Genomic DNA, 23128 nt, shown 5'->3' with positions numbered 1-23128 from the left:
TAAACGTTTACTGTAGAGGGCGCACGACGGCTCACAGCCACAAAGCAGACTCTCCCGGAGTCACATTAAAATCTGTGAACACATTTTCTTAAGAGACATAATGTCCATATAAATGTTAAAATCTAATAATCGCAAGAAACGGCATCCCATAAATAAATATCCGACGCAGCATTTTATTTTCTAAACGCTGCTTCCCTGTAACGCGAGGAGAGACCACCACGTCGTGCGCGACATGTTGTCTCAGCCGCAGCCTACACACAATGTACAACTAAATAATTTTGTTTACAAAATTTAACTACAATGAGGTAAACACAACGCTGCATTTAAACAAGAAAATTATTATTTATATCAGAGACCCTCGTCAATCAGCCACCGGACCACATAAACCCACTTTAAGCTCACTTGAAACGTGTCTGTTCTTCCACTTTATTTTCTCAGTTAAATTTGTTGTTCGTTCGTTACCTATCCATGTTGTGAAGAACAATAAATAAAAAATACCTTTATGAATTTTATAGCAACGTGAATATGAAATAATCTCTTTGCAAAAGAAAACGAAAGTTATGTTTTCAAACAGGCAAGATTACGGGCAGCTCAGTCACGCTACCGACATGGCGGCGCAGATGGCGGTAAATTCAGGTATAAATATGTGTCTTATTTTAACTGTATTTCATTCATTTTTCAAAATACCTTGTTCTGAGATTGTCTTTTTTAGTGTCAGAAGTTTCGTTTGGTATTTCAACCAAAATTCAGTTTTCTAATTGAATGTTGTTTTCAAGTAAATGCTGAAAGTCCATTAAAAATCATGTTCCATCTTTTAGCTGCAGAGTGAACATACGTGTTGTTTATAGTACTGTTAAGTGATAGATTTTAAAGAAATATACAAAATCAAAATTGCTTTATTTTGAAAAAACGAAGAACGTATCTGACTCATGTGAATCTGCATTTGTGTATTATGATCTTTGTCTATGTTATGATTAAATGTAAAACTATGTAAAAAGACATTTTGGTGTAATCTGCTCGAAGTGATCAAACTAAACATGTTTATATTCTGTGTGTCAAAAGAGTGTTTTGCTGTCCACTTCAAATCCTCACTGACAAATATCAAATTATATCAAAGTTTGGTTAAAGCTTTTAAAACGAGTTGTTTTTAGTTTTCAACTCAAATAAAACAGTATGACATCCTTATCTTACAAAACGCAGCCGCATCCCATTGATCGAGTATGTTTACAGGAAGAATTGATGTTCATAATTTGTGTATTTTATTTGTCATGTTTTGCAGGAGCCAGTCTGTGGGGTCCACTGAAAGAGCTGTTCGAAGCTGTGGAAGGGGCCGTATGGAGACGTCAACCAGAGAGTGTTCATCTTTTAGATCTGCAGTTAAAGAAACACAAGCCCTTCTTCCTGTCCCTCTTCAAAAACCCAGTAGGTTTTCTTTATATACATTCAAGGCTCATTTTAGGGCTGACCTTTTTTCTGAGCTTATATAGTGACCCATATACCGTAAAAGTGTGCCCAGAAATGGCTTCGAGTATTAAATGAAAATGAACCTTGGAACGTTGTTTGTTTTGATGCAAATAACGGTCAACCTGATTCGAGAGTCGTGCTAAACAGCAAAACTTTATGATAGTTTTTCTTGTAAAATATAGTCATGTTTATTTTTCCAAACAGCCAAAGAGTGCAGAACAGAGAGACAAATTGCGGAAGGCAAGTACAGAAGGCATTGCTATTCAGGGCCAGCAAGGAGCACGACTGCTTCCAGATCAGCTCATCTCAGAGTCCTTCATCCTTAGTGACCTCTTTAACCTGGGAGAACTAGCTGCCCTAGAACTGCTCCTGGCAGGTAAAGCCCCTCTTAAAATAAACATTAACTTTTGTTGAAAGAAGCAAAAGTTATAGTTTTAACACTTTGAACATATTGGATCTTTATATGCACGTGTAGGAGAGCATCAGCAGCCTCACTTCCCTGGACTGACTCGAGGTCTGGTCGCCGTGCTCCTTTACTGGGATGGCAAGCGCTGTGTGGCTAACTCCCTTCGTACACTCATTCAGTCTAGACATGGGAAGACCTTCACTCTTGACTTAAGGTTTGCTTCCCATTCATTCTGGAAATCTCAGTAGTTTGGTCTCAACATAATCTTTGGTACTTCCGATTTCAAAATATTGAATAAACGAATATAAAACATACTGTTGTTTTTTTCTACATGAATTGTATAAAAGTCCATTACTACACTAACAGTTTTGTTTAGTTACTGTTTTCTCTAATGTCTTGTTATTTCCCCGACAGTCCTGAATTGGTGCATCTGACCACACGATTCACAGATGAACTGATGGCTCAGGGTTTGACCAAACAAATCCTAAACCTGGTCTCAGAGATCAACGTGACCCGTGAGTTTGAGAGGCTTCAGAAGGAACGCGGCCTCGGCAGCGAGAAACACAGGAAAGAGGTCAATCTTACAGTTAACCTTCCCTTCAAATTCACATAGTTTATTATGCAAATGCTTAATGTTTTTTTATGTGGTGCAGGTATCTGACATCATCAAAGAGTGCCGACAGTCATTGGCAGAGTGTTTGTTTGCTTGGACGTGCCAATCACCCCTAAGCAAAGATGACACCCTCGCTGTCATTGGTTATTTGGAGACGGTCACCGCAGAAGCTGACGGTTCATTGGATAGCGTCAACCTTGCTGTAGTCATGGGGTTGCTTTATTGCTTCGATGTTAGTTTTTTGGACCAAGGAATGGAGGATAGAGAAGGTATGGTATCTGACATCTGCAAATACTAAATAGCTATTTTATATTTGATGTGTATAAATAATAAAAAATTCCTAAAAAGGTTCTATACATTATTTTTGGTTAATGCAAAAGCTCAAGTAATTTCTTGTTTAATCTTATTTTCTATTTATACTAATACATTTTTAACACTTCAAGGTATATTCATTTACATCATACAATAGTGTTGAATGTTTAATAAGTTATTTAAATGTCATTAATGTTTAACTGTGCTGTCAGATTTTCTTCAGGCTTTGCCGTTACTCACAGAGAAACAGTATGTGGCGGCTGTGCACAGTCGGCTTGTGAACGGTCAGGGCTGGAAACTACCGGGACTGAAAGCTGTGGTGCAGCTGGCCTGGGCTCTGTCTCTGAGGGCCCTGTCACAACTTCCACAGGGTGCAGGTATCTACACATATTCCATGGCTTATAAGTGCTACGAAATCCACACTGCCATGTGTGATATACTAAGAGCTTGAACGATTCCGTCTATAGCTCTGGTGGAGTTCACAGAGACAGATGAAGCTCTGGTTGACCAGGCCATGTTGGGGGGCGTGTTCCTCTTCCTGACAGAGGGCATGCTGGGAAGCGACGGCTTCAGCCAGGAGGAATTCTACACTCGCCGATTTCATTCCATCATTACTGATTTCTTGGCTCTCATGCCCATGAAGGTATAAGATAGAGAAATTCTCGTGTTTGTTCCTGCTTCTAAATAAGTATCATATATACACGCTTTCATGTCACAAATGGGGGTTTGGAAGTCTAAATGAGTGATGTTCTTTGCAGATAAAGCAGTTGCGTAACCGTGCCGATGAGGATGCTCGACTGATACACATGGCTCTGCAGATGGGCAGTGAGCCACCATCCTCTCTACGCAGGGACCTGGAACACCTAATGATCCTTGTGAGCGTTCCTTCATGTTTAACACTTATAATGAAGACTTAAAATGATGATCAGAAGAACACATTAGCTTTTTTACTAAAATCGCGTAAACACTTTTCTTTTGAACAACTATTAGAAATTATAGTTAGGCATGCAGCCCAAATTAACTTCTAATAAAGGAATATATACTGCGCCACATAGCAGTTTCAAACCTGGTGCTGAATGCCGTGTTAACACTTTTTTTGTTTGTTGGGTTTCAGATTGGAGAGTTTTACAGTAAAGATTCATTTGGGTTAGAATTGGCCCTTGAGTTCTGGTGTCCTTCAGAATCACTTCAGCACACCTCACTTACCGGATCTTTTCTTGGAGTAGCTCTGCAGAGACCTCCTCACAAACAGGTGTGTTTAACTTATTTGTGTAAAAACTTTAGTTAAACAGAAGTGAGGGCTTTTGTTTTATCTCTTGGATAAAAGTGCCGTCCAGTAAACTAAATATAGATCAATCTTTATGTTTGTGTTTTTCAGGTGGTTCTGTCCAAATTTGTGCGTCAGATGGGCGACCTGCTTCCTGCTACTCTTTACATCCCTTACCTACGCATGCTGAAAGGACTCGCCAATGGTCCTCAGTGCTCTCACTACTGTTTCAGTCTGCTTAAAACCAATGGAGCTCCTCACGGTAAGTGCACCTTCAGAGCATAACCCATATGTTGTAAAGCATTGTGGGTTGTGTCTACTCATTTATATATTTGCGTGTGGTGTTGTAGGAGAGAACCGTCAGACAGGCGTGTCTGGAAGTCTTGTGTCGTGGGAGCACTTTTTCCACTCTCTCATGCTCTACCACGAGAACATGCGGCGGGACGCGCCCAGCGCCGACAGCACGCAGTACCGCCATCTGCCCATCAGAGGCATCACTCAGAGGGAGCTGGAGGGCCTCACTGCCTTCCTCCAACTGCTCACCACTATCATCACATGGGTATGTACAAAGTAATTGTAAGCAGTCACTTTACTCTTTGATTCTGCTTGTGTGTTTATTCTATTTTCTATTGTATTACAGAGTGAAAATGCACGACTGGCTCTGTGCGAGCATCCGCAGTGGACGCCTGTGGTGGTGATGTTGGGTTTACTACAGTGCAGCATACAGCCCGTGCTAAAAGGTCAGATCCTGCATGTTCTTGCAGCTTTTGGCAAATCCCCTGAGATCGCAGCCTCCCTCTGGCAGTCTCTGGAGTATACACAGGTAAACAAAAACCCATCTGACCCATGGAAAGATTTAGAGTGATAGTTCACCCAAAAATGAGAATTCTGTCACCATTTCCTCACCTTCTAGTCACTTAAAAACCTGTTTGACTTCTGCAGAACTCAAAAGAAGATATTTTGAAGAAAGTTGGTAACCGAACAATGGCGGAACCCATTGACTTGCCATAGTTTTGTGTTTATACAATAGAAGTAAATGTTTGGTTATCAACATTCTTCAAAATATCTGCTTTTGTGTTTTGTGGAAGAAAGATAGTCATGCAGGTTTGAAAAGACAAGAATTACTAAAAGACATGACAGAATTTGTATATTTGGGTGAACTCTCCCTTTAATAAACCATATACTTTTAAAGTCAGATTTGTTTTATTTATTTTTGTACTGTTCCTACCTTCAAATAGATTGGATTTTATTTCAGTTTTCTTTGTTATGTTACATCTTTCCTCAGGTCTTACAGACGGTCAAAGCCCCTGGACAGAGGCAGGCAGCCGGGATTGAGGCGAGCTCTCCATTTTCTGTCTTAAAATAGAACTGGATGTTGTTACTGTGATTCTAAGTTTGTTTTTGTCCCATAGGTGGAGCTGAATGAGATCGAATCGAGCTCTGAGGAATATCCTCTGACCAGAGCTTTTTGTCATCTGATCAGTACTCTGGTGGAGAGTGCGCTTCCTGTCAATCTCGGAGCAGGACTGCGTGCTCCTGGGTTCCAGCCTTATCTCGACTTCCTGCGCGACTCCGTGTTTCTGGCTTTCCCTACACGGGCCTACAGCCGCCCGGCAGAAAAGGTTCGAAAGAGCTTCCAGTTGTACCTCATTCAATGACAAAAGCATTTGGCAAACCTGGGTTTTTTCTCTGTAGTGGGAGGTGGCTGATGCCGTGTTGGAGGTGTTTCATAAACTTCTAAAAGAGTATGAGCCACAGGCTTCAGACTTCCAGCAGGATATGGTGGAGCTACAGGGGGAGCACGTGCCGGCCCATAAGCCCCCTGGACACAGCCTGATGTTCCACCTGCTGAACGACTCTTCCACCCTCTCTCTCTGTCTCAGTCTCCTAGAGGAGGGTGCTCGCCAGCTGGACACTTATGCCCCATTCCCTGGTTAGTACAGGAAGTGATGGATTTGTCAATATGGCTTTAAATGAAAGTTTGATAATAAGTGTGTTTTTTGTAGGTAAAACCCATCTGGAGAAAGCAGTGCTGCACTGTCTGTGTTTACTGGATCTGGCCCTGCAGAAAGAGATGACGTTTATGGACATCCTGAGACAGAGTCAAACATCACTGCTGGTGTCACCTCTGGAACAGCTGCTGCAGGGGGTCAGCGCTCAGAGTCGACGGGCCGATCACATCACCAACATCGCCAGGTGACCCCTCGCCCTTCATTTATTCACTTACTTTAGAAGCCCAATGAAATGGGTTTTAATGCTTTTGTGTTTTTGGCCCTCATAGGTACCTGTACCATAGCAGCTCGAACCCCGAGGCTGCATTTCAGAGTGCCAAGATCCTGCGGCGCATCGCACGCTACCCGAACATCCAGACCAGACTCGTCGGAGACTTCACGCATGACCAGGTGTGAGATTGAGCCAGATGCTGCGTCCCAATTCGCCTACTTATACTATGCACTAAAAGTATATACTGCAGCAAAACCTTAATGCACGCACTGGGACATACTAACGCAAAACGGACGTGGCCGTTGTTGATTAGACGACACTGAACTGTCACGAACTGTCTCAAACATCATAATGCATCTCTTCATTGCATTTAAGTAGTTATTCATTTATTATTTCATATGTAATGTTGACTGTATACTTATGTTTACATTTGGTAGACGTTTTATCCAAACCGACTTACATTGCATTATCCTATGCATTTGTTTCTAAGTATGTGCACCCACATCCTTGGCATTGTTAACGCCATGCTCTTACCACTAAGCTACAGGAAAGCTATGTAAACGCACATTTATTAATTTAACGAAGCAGTTTTTATTTATCTTTATTAATGTACTTTAGTTGTGGGTAATATCAGCTGTTAAGTGTCACTTGGAATTTTCACCGGAAACAGTAAAGTAGACCATCGGGGTACTTTGAGAATACTCATTTCAATATACTATGATCATAGCTGCCATGACGTCGAGCGAAAGAAAACCTGAAATACCATTCACTGTGATTGGAATAGAGAAAGTGTAAAAACGACACCGTTTCAATCTACGACTCCAGGGCGTGAGGTGTAAAGTCTGTGTAGTGTGGCACTGGAGACAGGGGTTGTAATCCAACTCATTTGTTTTTTAATAAAATTGATTTAATACTCAGTTATTTTTAATTCATAAAGTTTAGGTTAGGGATGTTGGGGTTTAATATCCTGATAGGTTGCCATCATTGTAATAATTTTTATAAATATAATGATTTACACTCTGTTATTATTCCATAATGTTTAATGCATAACAATACTGAGATGCAAATAGTAACGTTATCTGACACATTTACTTATAAGTATCAATAGCATCTAACTACTATTTCTACTTTACATTAATGTGTCTATTCACTTAAATCCATTGAAAACATTAATAACATACTGTTACAATGACAACACAAGTTAGTGAAGGTCAAGTGTCACGAGCGGTCTTGTCCAAATGGTGCGAAAACGAATTTCAGACTTTTTTCAATGAACATAAATGTCCTCATGCAGGACTTTCAGCAGCATCAACCAAGAAAGAAAGGCCACTTTTGAAGTTTTGCATGCAGGCCAGCAGTAATGTAAGACAGTTATTTATTTATTCGAGATCGTGGCTAATAGGTCAGGCAGAATGTGTAACGTTGATGTTTGGGTGGTTGAGCTGCCACCGCAAGCTAGTATGGTACAACAGATTGTGCTTTGGCTATAGGCATATGTGCAACATTTGTTTATGTGTTTGTTTTTATGCTGTATGCTATAATCACACTGGCATCCTTCTTTAATCAGCAACTAATCTTTGCATCTGTTATTTATTAACATTAAACTTCATAACGTCATAATTCTTACCTGGCAAAAAAGATCACAGCACCCCCTCATCAAAATACGTTCCCACTGCTTTGACTATGATTTGGGACTTTTTGAATACTATTTAGGACAGATAGTATGCGAATTGGGACGCAGCAAGAGACATTCGGCACATTCAAGCACTCATAATACAGAATTGATTATTGATTGAATTGAGTTTTAGTGTAAATGATGTTTTGTGATGAGCAGGGCGTGAGTCAGAAGCTGATGGCTGGATTTGTGGAGTGTCTGGACAGTGAGGAAGCTCAAGAGGGTCTGACCATAGATGGTGAGATTTAAATATAAGCAATATTAAAAATGATTATACTAAATATATAAGTTATAATATATTTTTCATAAATGTATTTATAACCATGATTATCGTTGATTTAAAAATAATGTTTATCATAAGTATGTAGTAATATTGAATGCTGTCAGTTTATTTAAGAAGTGAGAATAAATTGGCCTCTGACACTTCTGTTATACGGCCAAGTGGACATCTACAACCCTTTTTTTTATTTAGAGTCAGACCCTGAGAAACGGGTCGCCAGGATCCGTCATGAGACCAAGATCCACATCCTGAACCTTTTGATCACCTCGTTGGAGCTGAAGGGCCACAACCTGGGTCTGTATCTGCTGGGCTATGAAGTGAAGAAGCCGGTATCCTCCACCAACCTGCAGGACCCTGGTGAGTTCTTTAGACACATCCCACAATGTGTCTTTTGACGAAACAGTATTGAAAATGGATGTGTGTTTCGGTGAATTAGGAGTTCTTGGCTGTCCACGGAGCTGCCTGCATGCAATTCTCAGTCTGCTTCAGAGAGGAAGTGAGGGGCGCTCTGGACCTGTGCTGATCAAAGAAGCTCCTCATCTGTCTGAACTCTGCTATCAGGTATATGCGTTTATCTCCCCTGTGATATAATTTACATCTAAACACTGTAATTTCCTTTAGTAAAGAGTTTGGTGTGTGTTTCAGGTGATCTTTCAGCTGTGTGCGTGCCCGGACACTTCTGGGCCCACCATGAGATACCTCAGGACAAGTCAGGACTTCCTATTCTCTCACCTCCAGCATTTGCCTTTTATTCTACAAGGTAAGTGAGTGCCATGTAACTTATCATGTGACAAATAGACAGCTTTTTTGTATGTGTATTTAAATATAAAGTTAGCCCGTACTCCAATAATGGGATGCGGTACATTTAAAGCTTGTTAAAGTTCTGGTCTAGATATCATACAGATGTGGAATGTGTTTCAGATGTTTGCAATGAATTAACATCATTTATGTCCTTCAGGGAATGAGATCGCTGCGCTGTCTCAGATGTCGTGGTTGATGAAGACGGCAGCCATCGAACTCAGAGTGACATCACTGAACCGCCAGCGCTCTCACACACAGCGATTGCTCAACCTCCTCCTCGATGACCAACCAGACACACTGCATTCCGGTAATACACAGAAATATTATTCCTAAAAAACAGCTTCCTGCTGTGAAAAAAAACACACTTTCATAAGAGCTGGTTTCTCATTTGTAGCTGATGGAGAAATAGGTATGGAGGAGGAGAGCAGATCAGTCAGTGGCTTTCTGCACTTTGGCACCGTATCTAAAGGTAAGGGACAGACTTTATACATAAAATATACTCCTATTTCTTCATTCAGGCAAAAAGATCTGAAATAAAATGTGTTGTTTGACGGTTTATGTGACCACTGCCAAACGTTTAACTGACCCATTAAAAAGGCTCTTAAAGGGACAGTTCACCAAAAAATAAATTCTGTCATCATTTTCTCGCCCTCCAGTTGTTCAAAAATCTATATACATTTCTTGTTTTTATGAACATAAAGATATTTGGAAGAATGCTCGAAACCAAACAGTACTTGGCCACCAATGACTACAACATTTTTATTTTGGTTGACCCGAAGGGCGACTTTAATAAGATTTCTGATTTTGACGAAATCTTGTTTCTTTTTTTCAGTACGCAGAAGACTGCTGAGTGTTCTGGATGCCATAGACTTCAGTCAGGAGGCTCCAGAGCTTTTACAGCTAGACTTCTTTGAGCGTGCTCAGATCGAGCAGGTCATCACCAACTGTGAGCACGTCAATGAGAAGGGCCACACCGTCTGCAATGTCAAAGTATGTGTGTGTCTCCTGTGTGTGTTGCGATTTTCCTTTACTACCGTATCATATTCATTTTATATTTTGTCACTTCGCAGTTGTTGCATCGAGTTTTAGTTGCAGAGATCAATGCATTGCAGGGGATGGCAGCCATCGGTCAAAGGCCACTGCTAATGGAGGTACATCTCTATACTCTAATATCTTAAGGAAGTAAAATTGTCTTTCCTGTTCTCCTGATTGGTTCTTTTGGTGTCTGTTTTTGTAAAAGGAGGTGAACTCAATCCTGCAGCAGGTGGTGGATAGGAACCGCGTGAGGCACAGTCTGAGCGCCAAGCGTCACGCTCTGCAGAGCTGGAGGAATCTGGTGGAGACCATCCTGACAGCCTGCCCTTCAGAACTCATCCCTGCTGACCAGCGACAGCTGATCATCAGAGACCTGCTGTTAGACCTGCACGACAAGGTGTGAACAACAGACGGAGAGAATGTTCTTTAAAATGTTACAAGCCAATAAAACGAAAGAAAGGTTTATGTTGGTTTGCCAGTGTTAACTTTCAGAAAGTATAAATGTATGTGTGTGTTTTTATAAACAAAAAAATATGCACATTACACAAATTTTTATTCTGGATGTTTGACAGCCTTTTCAGGAAGTCTTTGTAATGTCTGGTCCAGGATGATGATGTGTTAGGTGGGTGTCTTCTTTATGGTTGTTTTGGATGATGAGTTTCTCTTTTCCCTCTTTAGGTGTTATCAGAAGATGCTGCTGAAGAATTGATGCCGATTGTTGCCGGGGCAGTCTTTACTTTAACAGCACATCTCAGCCAATCAGTGCTGTCAGAGCAGCAAGGGGCGGGGCCAGAGATCGGATCTGCATCAGGATTTGCATCAATCGCTAACTCGGCCCTTCACCTCATCCTGAGGAAGCTGCTAGATTTTATCCTGTGCACAGGTAAGAGAGTATTGCTATTGTTGGCAGCTTAATAACCTGTAGATCAATAGTTGTAGTGCAAAAATTCATCCAAAAATCGAATTTCTGATAATTACTAACTCTTGATTTTTTCCAAATCGGTATAAATGTCTTTGTTCTGATGAACACAGAGAAAGATATTTGGAAGAATGATTGTAACCAAACAGCTCTTGGCCCCCATTGACATAGTAGGAAAAATGACAATAGTAGTCAAAAGTGCACCAGAACTGTTGGCTTTCCTACATTCTTCAAAATATGTGTTCAATAGACCAAGGAAATGTATAAAGCTATTTTTCCTACTGTGGTTGTCGATGAAGTTTACACAGAAGAAGACAGAGATTTCATTTTTGGGTGAACTGTCCCTTTAAATGCTTAAATGACTGGCGGGTGTGTGTTTACATCATACAGGTGGAGGTTTCCAGCGTTTGCGAGCTCATCTTTATGGTGCTCTGCTCTACTACCTGCAAATCACCCAGAAACCCGATGAGCCTGAGACACTGCAGACAGGTACATGTCTAAATCTGCTTACTCAAGCTATTAGTCCGTGGGCAGCTGTTTTTAACCATACATTTGCTAACATCAGGCACATCCATGTGGGAGCGCTTGACTGCTCCAGAAGATTGTTTCTCCAAGCTGCAGAGAGAGAACCTGGCCATCATAGAGAGCTACGGCACGGCTCTCATGGAAGTGGTGTGCAGAGATGCCTGCGACGGGCACGAGATCGGCAGGGTAAGAACATGTCAACATCATGTGATCGATGATTCAGCTCGCACCATATTCCATCACTTGCATGTTTCGTCTGTTTACAGATGTTGGCTCTGGCCGTGCTGGACAGGGTGTTGTCCATAGACAAGCAGAACCAGTGGCTGTTGTACCTGTGCAACAGCGGCTACCTCCGAGTGCTGGTCGAGAGCCTGCGGCAAGACGACGTTGCATTGCAGACCCTGCTCGCGCCGCAGCCCCCGCTCCTCAAACCGTTATACATCTACGAGTCCAAAATGGCCCTGCTCACCCGTGTGGCCAAGACGGCGCAGGGTGCGATGGAGCTGCTACGATGCGGGCTGGTCGCTCAGCTGGTGGAATGTCAGGTGTTCCACATGCTCCCGCAGAATGATGCGCTCAGGTGAGACCTCTGGAATGTGAATAAATGATGTTTTCACACTGGTCTTTTTGTCTTATTCCGCATGTCTTTATTTGGCTTTCAGAGCGTTTGGGCAGAGAGATCCATCAGGGTTTATTCCTAGTCCTCTAGAGCGATACAGACAGATCCTGCTACCCACCCTGAGGTTACTGCAGGTCATCTTAACCTCCACCACCACTCAGCACCAGCAGGGGGCGGCACAGGTTAACCATCACGCAATGCTACACGATTTGCAATGGAGTCTAGTTTAAAACTTGAAACGAACTATTATGTGACTTTTAGGCTCTTGCTTTTTGAAACTGTGTTGATGGTGTTGTCTGTGTTTGTAATATTTTGCGTCTTTATTTTAGATCCTCCAGTGGCTCGTCGTTTACTCTGATGTCATTCAGTCCATCTTACACGGTCAAGACATGAGCTCAGGAGCTCTGCAGGAAATCTCTCTTATCACTGCCATCATCAGCAAGACGGCACTTCCAGGTACCTGTTGTGTCAAATTCATTCATTTTTTAAGCTTTTTATTACTTATAGCATCAACGATGTCAATATGGTGGATGATATTGTGAACATGTGTACTTGGTTTTGTGTTTCAGGAGCTCTTGAGACAGGACAAGAAATCAACAGTGCCGCCATCATGGAGATTCGGGGACATATCGCCAGATTCCAGGTGAAATACTGGGAGTTCCAGGAAGCTACAGTGCCTTATGCTTTACATCACACACGTGCACACAGTTGTGTTTGCAGACCGTTGACTCTTTCATCTGTTTGTCTCTCAGCGTCAGTCTTTGTCTCTGCTTGTGCGGCTGGCGGGCACGGATCGCGCGCGCTACCTGAAGCAGTTCGAGGATACGGTGGCCCCCAGTGATCTTGCAGAGAAGAGAGAGGAGATGGAAGTTGCCATGCAACAGGTGTGATGTCACAGTTAAGCTGCAGTAGTTTTATGTTGTTCTCCGTAAATGACTCCGTAAATGATGTCACGTGTTGATTTTGTGTCAGATCTGTGCAAACATAATGGAGTACTGCCAGACGCTGCTCCTGCAGAGCTCACCCGAGGCTCAGTTCACGCTCTGCCTCTTCAGCCCGTCTGCCAGTGAACCAGCAGGTGAAGACCTTTCATGTGCTTTTGCTAACACAAGAACTAGAGTTAAAAGAAGTGCTAACATCTCTGTTTCCCTGTTCAGATGTGGCCGTGCCCTCCGCACGAGTCCCCAGTCTAGGTTTGGTTCTTCTTCTGCTGAAGAACAGCGCCACTGATTTCTTCCGATACCACGACAGCCACAGACAGAGCCTGAGCAAGCTGGAACGAGTGGAACAGCTTCCACCAGAGGAACTGAAGGAGGTAAACACATCAAGAGTCTTATGAATTATGAAGGATAATTGTGATATTCCTATTGTAGGGAATTAAGTTTTGAAAATGTTGTATTACAAGATTTTTATTTGATATTTTGTGAGGGAGTTGGACCCGTTTTCAGTGTTTACTTGTTTGTTTGTTTTTCAACCTCAAGCTGTTTTTCTTTTTTACACACAACATAGATTTTACTTATTATTATTTATAGTTATACTATTAAAAGGCATGAGATCTATTTAACTTCATTGTTACTTTTTTCTCAATATTTGCTGTCACCATAAGACACATTTACATTTTTTGTCAATTACCCATTTGCTGTCTCTGAAGTGTGTTTACATACATTTTATCGCTTTTTACATGAAGTTTACATAAATTTGTACTAATTCTATAGTCCACTATACCTGCAAAAATTAGCTAAGTAACAACAACATGAAATCTATACAAGTATTAAAAATTCAGTGTATGGAATTTAGCGGTATCTAGTGGTGAGGTTACGAACTACAACCAACGGCTCAGTTTAACCTGCCCTTTGGAAGCACTACGGTGGCTGACACAGGACTAATATGTTTTCACATTTTTGCTTCTTTGCTGAAGGAGATAAAGTATTTATGAAGCGCTCTTTAGCGCAGTTTATCCGTTTAGGGCTACTGTAGAAACAACATGGTGAACTCCATGCAAGGGGACCCGCGATGTATGTAGATAGAAATAGCTCATTCTATACCTTTATACCAACCTCTGAAGACATAGTTATGTTTATTATATTGCATTTCTGTCATTAGACCATTCAAAAAATGACACATTGGACCTTCAAGAGTTAAGAAATGTGGATCTGTGTTTTTTCAGCTGTGTCAGGATCTGGTGTCAGGTTCTGCTGGAGTGGAGAAGATCTCATCGGTGCAGAGAAATGTTCTTGCCAAACGTCGTCTCGTCCAGTTAGTCAACAACAGAGCCAAGCTTCTTGCTCTCTGCTCTTGTATCCTAACACACCAGTTTTTTTTTTTTGCCTTTAAGAAGATTTATGCCACATATTCATTGCCTCACTTATTTTTGAAAGCTGTAACATTAACACAAAGAGGTGGCAACACTGTTTAGTTTTTCTTGACTTCTCTCTGAAGACATTATTGAGACATGCCTGTTTGTGATATGGCGTCACCTAGAGTTCTACTTGCTCTACTGCACCCCAAGTGACCCCAAAACGTCACTTCTTCCAGGATACAAAGGTATAGAAGGACCCCTTTTCTATCTTTCCTAAAAGAATGAATTGCCAAGAATTAAGAGTCTTGTGAGACTAAACAATTTCATTTTTCTTATGTAGATGTTGGTGGCGGCAGAGGTTTAAGTGTGTCAAGAGTGAGTCAACAAGACCTTGAGCAGGTACATCCTTTATGGTCTGTGGTGGAAAAGTAATCAGTATCAATAATGAAAACGTTTACCATTGTTCAGTTCCTAAAAGATACAGGGTTTGAGTACTTTTTACATGTAGTACAGTATGTTACCTCACAATGTCAAGAGGATGTGTGGTTACATTATTGACGCGTGTTTGTTTGTGTAGTTGCAGAGCGACATGGCGGGCAGCTTCAATGAGTCACTACAGAGGAAGTTGTTGGAGGTCGAGGGGCTGTATAGTAAAAGCCGGTCTCGTTACACCTTCATCCAAGCCCTGACACGCAGGATCCGGGGTCTAGTGCACCACGCCAAAGGCTAAACGCACATATTTATATGCCATTAAGAAATAGTGTGATATTTGTGTCTTTCGACTTAATATGTACAACCTTTTTTGGAGCAGTTTTCATTACAATGTCATGAAATACTCTTTCTTTTAGTTTTTTTCTAATACGGAAATAAATGACTTTTGAACAGACAACCTGTTTAGTGTGTAGTCTTTTTGACTTTTGGCATAATCTGTGAAGGATAGAAACAAATCATCTTGCAGAATAATCTTGTTTTATTTGACAAGGTATGCTTTATAGAAGACAGTAAAGTGCGTAAGCTTCAGTTGGTATGTATAAAATGAGGCCTCCGTTCTCAGCACCTTTGGGTTTACCAGTAGATGAGATTCTGGGGAGATACATTCATGATAAGGATCGTTTCAAATCATTTAAATAAAGGTTAGACCATGAAGCCTTAAAGAAAGGATGGAATCTTTCCAATCATGTATGTACAATTGATATAGAAATAACTCCTTAAAATGTATGCATTTTGTTTATAAACATTGTAGGCACGTAGCCAAATCCAAATATGGCGTCATTTTGCACAACAAAAAACAAAAGCACACACAACTCAAAGTCAGCCAATAACATACAAATCACTCATGACGCATCACCTTTCTATAGGAGTCTCTTAATAAATTGTATTTTTGGAGCTTTTTACATTTTCTGTATTACTTGATTCAATAGACACAGTGGTAGAAACTTGAACAGAAGGCAAAAAGGCTATGGGCTAATTATGATTTATTAAGCTGAATAACAGAACCGATGGAGCGAATGAAAATGTTTTGATGTAAAATCATGCATTTCTTCTATAAATTATTAAATAAAGTTATAATTACAGTATTTAAAGAACAAAATCCGCCCCAGCGGGCTATTAAAGCTGATTGTGCAGCCCACATGGAATTAGCATCGCCTACAAAATAACAAATATCTTAAAGGAACAGTTCACCCAAAAAAAAAAAATCTGTATACATATCTTTATTGTAATGAACACAGAGAATGATACTTGGAAGAATGCTTATAACAAAATAGTTATTGGACCCCATTGACAACCATAGTAGAAATAATGACTTTCTTATGGGTTGGTTTTGGCTGTTGAACACAAAATAAGATATTTTGAAAAACATTTCAGCAAACAGTTTTGGGGTCAGGGGTTAAATAAATAAAAAATCCTGAGCCTGAACTTTTTTCTGTGGTTGCGAGAGTAGACAAAAAACACAATTTGACAAACAAAAAGAACATTATTTCCCTTGAAACTGACTATTGATCTTCTTAATCGAAAGAAGTGGGTGCATAATTATAACCCACAAAAGCAGTTTTATCCTATTATGGTATATAAAAACATAATTTAACATACCAAAATTCATCTCAATATAAATCCTACTTTAAAAAAGAAACAAATATGACTCACTTTTTTGGTCCTATTGAGGGTGGCATTTTGAGGGCAAAATAAAGCGAATTTATGAACTTGAACTGATATCGAGATTCTTTTTTTAAATAAATCCGGCACGGTGCCGGAAAACTTTAAGCCCTGTTGGGGCTTTTGTCTACCACTGTAATTTTTCAGAATATGGTAGTCAATGGGGTTCAAGAACAGTTTGGTTCCAAGCATTCGTCCAAATATCTTCAACCAAACAAAGACATTTATACAGGTTTGGAACAACTAGACTAAAGAGTGAGTCATTCTTGACGAAATGTTCATTTTTGGGTGGTCTGTCCATTTAACCTTATACCTTCCTTATCCAATGGATCAGATGATTGCAAAGTAAAAGGCGTCCATCACAAAAAGACGATTCTCAAAAACACCTACACCACTGTAGCTAGTTATTTCATATCAATACTCAAATGTTTGTTATCAAATCCTCTGGCTTCAAAGATAATATTAAGCACCTCCTCCATCAAATCGAATGCATCAAGTCTACGGGCTATAGCTTATTACTGAGCTATGATAACAATGGCATCTGTGATTGGCAATATTGAAACAGATTATTGATCCGATTTCTCAGACCCAGTGATATGAAGGATTGTTTATTGCATGCAGATTCATCTGCAACCGAATGCAATATACAGCACAGTCTATAAAAGATTGAAGCCTAGCGAGCATCCATGTGCTGATTTCGTCTTTACAAGCTGCAATGTCAACAGCCGAATCTCAATATTCTATACATACAACATGTATTGATAATGGTACAATATTTACATTGTGCTGCAGTGTAATGATAACAACAGCTGTAGTATCGCCGGTGATGATGAATACTGAAGTACTCATGTCCTTGCAAACTCAAAATCCGCTCCTGTAGCACCACGGAGCCTAAAAGCGATCGTGCTAGCGGTCCTTTAAATCTCCAAGTCATGAAAGCATTTACATCCAAATAGAATATAAGCACAACTCGTGTGGCTTTTAAATGCTGTGAGCAAGACGTTGTCTTCCTTACTGATGCTTGGCAATACAGTAGTGCAATTGAAAAGCAAGAGTCTCTCGCTCCACTCAGACGCCGTTAGTGCTAGGTTCTTGTGTGACCTCTGTGGCGACCGTCTCTTCGGGTGGAGGGGGCTCGGGTACCTCTCCCGTCACCGCCATCCGGATCACCTTCAGCCAGCGCTGTTTCAGTTCTTCGCTTTCGGCTGCAAAACTATGGACCGACTTGGATTGGGATAGACGGAAGCTCGCTGGAGGGTCCGCAGGTTTGAGCGTGTCCTCCACCAGGTAGCCGAGCAGGGGGATGGTGGACTGGGCTTTCACATCCTGTGAATGTGACACTAAATGTTCATTTGAATGAAACAGAAGTGATGTGCAAAAACAGACATATAGTAAGATGCTGACCTGAGGCGCTCCATACAAGTAGAGAACTAAAGCTTCCTTCTCGGGAATGACACACCAGACTTTCTGCCAAGGTTTGTTCTTTTCACAATACTGCAGGAAACCACACATGATGCTGCTGCCTGAGAACTGAGCCGCTTCAATCTGTGACCAGAAGAAAAATAAATCATTGCCGGTACAAATATACGTGTGAGGTCATTGTAGAAATGCTTGTTGTTAAAAAACATTTGTCTGGGTCATTTTTAATCCCAAAATGTTTGCAGTGTGATTATGAACCTGTTGTATAAATAACACCATTATTTTACTCTTATCAAATTGAGTTACACTATCTTGTAACTTAAGTCTACTTTCATATGGACCGATTTTTATAAACTAATTCATACGGAACTGAGAAACATCTGTTCTGCAAAGCATTAAATTAATGAGAACTGGGAAATGTTTGAGATACTGTGGTAAAGATAATTGTTTAAATGTTGAAACAATGTTAAATTGGTTATTGTCAACTATAATCTATCTGCTATCTGGGGTGTTTATTAGTCATGAAAACATCACAATGCAAAATCTCTAAATGGTCATAAAATCGAAGTTTCTTCACGCAATATGTTTTTTGAGGTTAATTTTGCAGACATTTTCTTTAGAGCCTTTCAGAGAGCCATCCAAAGCAACTTTAAGTGTAATAAAACTGAAATGAAAAGAAAGCCAAAAGAAACCACACATTTCTGTATTTCTGGTAAGTTATCAAATCTGTCATAAGTTTGTTCCCATGATGCATCAAGTGACAATTTGTTCCCATGATGCATCAAGTGACAATTTAGAAAAAGGAACACAAATAACAACAAAAGTGATTTTAAAATGATGATCAACTCTGACCAGTTGTTCCCTCTTCTAAAGTGTTCCCAAACCAGACTGTTATAACAGCAACGTACCAGAGCACAAATCTTAAAACTGAGTATCAACACTTCATTATAAGCTTCGTTATTGTATTATATGATGCTAAACAAATCATTAGTTCATGTAAACTCTATTAGTGAGCAATGCAATAAAAACAGGATACATATGTTATCTTGTTTTAATCTGAACGTTTTTACTGAATGTTTGTTATTGGCTTATTATTATTATTATTATTATTATACGTCAGCAACCCATCTTACCGTTTCTGAACCCACCTGAACTGTTTGTGCATGTCGTTTTTTCTTCCGTAACTGTATATATAAAGATTACACGTCTCTTTTTCGGAAATATTGCAATATTTTTTTATTCACAGAAAAGTGGACCGTACACACTTTCTCCAAGTGCTCCTCTGTCACGTTGGTGATAGATCTCAGGTCAACATTAACAGGTCAGAGGTCATCTGATGCGACTCACCTCCAGAATGCCTTTCTTCTTGCCCTCTCTCTCTTCACCGTCTATGTGACCCGTCAGGATGGAGTAACAGTCTTTGCACACCTTGTTCACCTTATTCCCATCGTATTCCAGAGTGGCTTTGTGGTCCGAGCACTTCCAGCAGACGACCTAAAGCAAACAGACGTTAAGCACATGCGATACTTTTCGGAGTCGTCACCAAATGTTTGTTTTGCAGACTTACGTATCCGCAGGCTCGACAGTGATGTCTCCGGCGTGTGAGGGCGTTAAAGGGCTCACGGCATTTCATGCACATGGTCACCTCATTGTCTCGTATCCAGCGAGGGGCGCGTTTTCCCAGCTCTGATATCTTTAGTTCCTACACCAATAAATGTACATAAACAAATGTGCCAGCTATACCACTACATTAAAGGAACAGTTCACCCAAAAATGAAAATTCGGTCAACATTAACTCCCCCTCAAGTGGATCCAAATCTGTGTGAATTTATTTGTTCTGTTGAACACAAAAGAAGATATTTTGAAGAATGTAGGAAAGCAAACAGTTCTGTGGCACTTTTGACCACCGTTTTCATTTTTCCTCCAATGGCAGTCAATGGTGGACAAGAACTGTTTGGTTGTTTTTCAGGTGAACTGTTTCTTTAATACTCAATAATTCACCTCAATAAACACGCTACCCTTATTTTAGACAAGCTAAAGCTAATCTTTGGGATGCTTGATTTCAGAAATTGTGCAATGCATGTCACTGTACTGTATTATATACAATTTAATATATATATTGTATGTATAGACAATTATGTAAACGAAGATTGAAATATTGCATTATTCGTCATTATGTTATACGCAGTTTAAATCTAAGCAACGTTAATTACATGTGACAAGAAATGACGCAATACTGACCGCTACTTCCTCTGCTTCTTTGGATGCCGATTTAAAGGTCTCATTTTTCTGGTGGAAAATGTGTATTGTTTCCTGGAATGCCTACAATACACAGAATGTTATGTTAACATTCAGCAACACACATTTAATCCAAACTGATTTGGAGGTAGAGATTTGATCAGATTATGTACAATAACATAAAAACCTAAATACTTTAAATAATGCGTGATATTTCTTTCTTACCTTTATCCAACTCAGTCTATCTTGTTCAGAGCTGTGATCGGTCAAACACATACAGAGTCAATCACTGTATATTATTTCAGATGAAAAGGTCGAGCACAGAAGATGTTGGTCTGTACCTGGCCTGCAGCTCCAGCGTTCGTTCCTTGCCCGAAACCTGAAACGTGTGAGGGTAATCCTCATTGAAGGTCTCCATCACCTTCATGCCGTCGATGCCAATGCGTGTGCGCACCGTAAACTTCTGCCCTACGAGACTGAATTTGGGAACGCAGTACAGCAGCATGTTGTTGAACTGTGAGAAATATTATAGACAAGATGATTTTTACGAAGCTCCAGCAATACTACATTAAAAAGAAAAACATTAAAAAGCCTGACTGCATCAGATAATAAACAAAGTCTACATACAGCTTTATGTTTAGTATGTTTATCTTATATTTTACAATCATTAAAATATGTCATATTTCCATAGTTACTCACACAATAAATGCTAAAATGTCAACAATAAAACCAACGCTATCAAAAGAGTTATTTTGTTCTGACCAGGAAGAGATATCTGTCCATGGCGGAGGTGTTCCTGGCTGCCAGCTTCAGAATATGACCCATCTTTATAAACTCGTTCGAAGCGTTTACAACGTCCTCCTCCTCACCCAGCATCTCATAAATCTCCAGCAATTTCTTAAGGTTTTCCTATAAGAGACGAGTTTTGGTACGGTTTCAATCTACATCAGCATTAATAAAACGGCCTTAAAAACGTTTATTTAACGCAACTGCCTTTCAATTGTCTTTTTTTTGCAAAGGCATCATCATATGATACAGAATACACATGTGCATTATCTTCACCAACCAAAGAAATAATATTTCTGAGCATAATACAAGCTGAAAATATCAATTTATTGCACAATTTGTATTATTTTATTTGAATTTAAAATGTTTTTGAAAATCACTCTTAGAGATTTCTTATTCAGATATGGTAGACTCGGCCAACTGACTGCTTTGGATATAAACAATATAGTTTAAAAACTCACTGTTTTCCTAATAGCAGTATTGGAATGAGTGGCAGCCATGGCAATAATCTCCAAAGACTCTGCAAACGAAATAAATATTTCACACCCGGGCGTCATATTAAAATCACAGTTTGTTGACTAAATGAGCTTTCCATCAGAACTCACTCTCAGCATCCCGCCGGTCTGTGTGATCCTGAGGGAGTTTCTTGAGATAGTCTTTGAGGAGCATCTCGTACCGCGGTACTCTCTGCACTGGCTCCAACATGTGATGCTGTAGCGTCAGACTGCCACACACCTCCTGACTCTAAACGCATAAACACATGCAGATGTGATTGCACAAAACATTCTCGGCTGACATTTTTATTGGACGGTACATGTCCAATAATCACCTGGATCTCCAGAATGATGGCTTTGAACTGAGGTGAGCGATCGGTCCAGCTCTTCAGCAGCGCCATGGCGTGATCAAAGTTCCTCACATACTCGCCGTACATCTTCAGGAAGGGAGTGAGCTTCTGTAGGATGTCCCCTATGCGAGGCGTTGACGTCCTGGAGGAAAACAGTGACCTGCCGTTAAGATCATTTTCCCATACATGGCACTACTAAACAGTGACTGATAGTGAAGTCTGACCATTCCCCCATGCGCTTCTCCAGGTCGGGCAGAAGGAACTGGCTGTGGAAGGCGTTAATGGAGGAGATGTTGGAAAATATGTTTTTCACCACTTCCAAAGGGAACATGTCTTTTCTGGCCTCTTCCATCAGCTTGGCACAAAACACCTGCACAGAGCAGTCACGGGACTATGAGTGTAGGTGTGTGTGCACACTATATTTAACATTTTCAGATGGCTATATTGAATAATGATGCTCTAAACTGGTTTCCCGCTCGGGGCCTAGGACTGAGGTCAGGCATTCTTAAAACAACGTGCAGCCTTGTCAGAAAACGTAAAAAAGCTCTTACCTTATCTAATAAGTTGAGTCGTGCAACGTAAGCCTTCTCTGTTTGCAGAAGCTCATTTGCTATTTTGTAGAGCTTCTGTTCATTTGTTTCCTAAACACAAGTAAAAGAGATTTTAACTTATAGATCCAGTTCATTAAATTTAGCGGCATCAAGTGGTGAGGTTGCAAAATTGCAACCAACGGCTCACCCCGCTGCTTTCTCCTCCCTGTTGAAGCACTACAGTGGATGCACAAGACTAAGATGTCTTAATGTTTTTGCTTCTTTGCTGAAGGAGATAATGTATTTAGACTATTTACGAAACGTGTTTGTCCGTTTAGGGCTACTGTAGAAACAACATGCCCGAATTCCATGAAAGGGGACACCCTGTGTTTGTAGAGATATAATAAACTCATAACGCTTCATTATGTAAGGACTTTATAAACCTCTGAAGACATAGTTATGTATATTATATTGCATTTCAGTCAAAAGATACTCCTTACTCTTCCACATTGCATTATTAAAGGAACAGCATCTTATTCAGGGCTCAACATGGTGAAGCTCTAAAAAGCACATCTTTCCATCAGTAAAGTAATTCATTTGGTCCATAAATGTCTTTTGAAGCAAAATGTTGCAACCGTGATAGAAAACAATTCATATTTTGTGCTGATTTAGTTCAACTGAAATGCATTATTTAAATACGACAGCATGTTAATAACTTC

At 40.4% G+C, this 23128-nt stretch overlaps 2 protein-coding genes across 8 annotated transcripts in view; one reads left to right on the top strand and one right to left on the bottom strand.

Moving 5' to 3' along the window:
• Positions 1–285: 285 nt before the first annotated feature.
• On the top strand, positions 286–15327 carry nup205 (nucleoporin 205). Of its 2 annotated transcripts, XM_056765564.1 has the most exons (42): positions 286–305; positions 575–636; positions 1280–1422; positions 1669–1840; positions 1940–2084; positions 2285–2444; positions 2524–2752; positions 3008–3172; positions 3263–3438; positions 3554–3670; positions 3910–4047; positions 4174–4324; positions 4413–4621; positions 4703–4885; positions 5348–5398; positions 5475–5684; positions 5758–5995; positions 6069–6258; positions 6344–6464; positions 8120–8198; positions 8433–8597; positions 8677–8801; positions 8886–9000; positions 9199–9348; positions 9436–9510; positions 9874–10031; positions 10112–10192; positions 10282–10473; positions 10755–10959; positions 11386–11484; positions 11561–11706; positions 11787–12100; positions 12183–12321; positions 12469–12595; positions 12709–12782; positions 12892–13023; positions 13112–13217; positions 13297–13454; positions 14307–14436; positions 14579–14683; positions 14779–14837; positions 15016–15327. In XM_056765564.1, exons 1-42 carry the CDS (start codon positions 301–303, stop codon positions 15166–15168), a joined length of 5952 nt encoding a protein of 1983 aa, XP_056621542.1. In that variant the 5' UTR covers positions 286–300; the 3' UTR covers positions 15169–15327. The 2 variants fall into 2 exon arrangements, with proteins under 2 accessions (XP_056621542.1, XP_056621541.1); XM_056765563.1 differs by lacking the exon at positions 286–305 and having other exon boundaries at positions 559–636.
• Positions 15328–15390: 63 nt separating this feature from the next.
• The window catches only part of fgd4a (FYVE, RhoGEF and PH domain containing 4a), a 36583-nt gene continuing 28845 nt past the window's right edge, over positions 15391–23128 (bottom strand). For all 6 annotated transcript variants that reach the window (XM_056765565.1, XM_056765569.1, XM_056765568.1 and 3 more), the window contains 13 exons: positions 22431–22520; positions 22104–22249; positions 21865–22021; positions 21641–21779; positions 21497–21555; positions 21012–21158; positions 20591–20763; positions 20475–20505; positions 20253–20333; positions 19579–19713; positions 19359–19505; positions 17997–18137; positions 15391–17918 (listed from right to left, as the gene is read on the bottom strand). In XM_056765565.1, the coding sequence (XP_056621543.1) occupies positions 17661–17918; positions 17997–18137; positions 19359–19505; positions 19579–19713; positions 20253–20333; positions 20475–20505; positions 20591–20763; positions 21012–21158; positions 21497–21555; positions 21641–21779; positions 21865–22021; positions 22104–22249; positions 22431–22520 (1704 nt within the window). In that variant the 3' untranslated portion in view covers positions 15391–17660. The remainder of the gene's footprint in view (positions 17919–17996; positions 18138–19358; positions 19506–19578; positions 19714–20252; positions 20334–20474; positions 20506–20590; positions 20764–21011; positions 21159–21496; positions 21556–21640; positions 21780–21864; positions 22022–22103; positions 22250–22430; positions 22521–23128) is intronic.

This window comes from Triplophysa dalaica, chromosome 14 (genome assembly GCF_015846415.1).
Source record: "Triplophysa dalaica isolate WHDGS20190420 chromosome 14, ASM1584641v1, whole genome shotgun sequence".
Taxonomy (NCBI): domain Eukaryota; kingdom Metazoa; phylum Chordata; class Actinopteri; order Cypriniformes; family Nemacheilidae; genus Triplophysa; species Triplophysa dalaica.
This window is presented reverse-complemented; position numbering and strand designations above follow the sequence as displayed.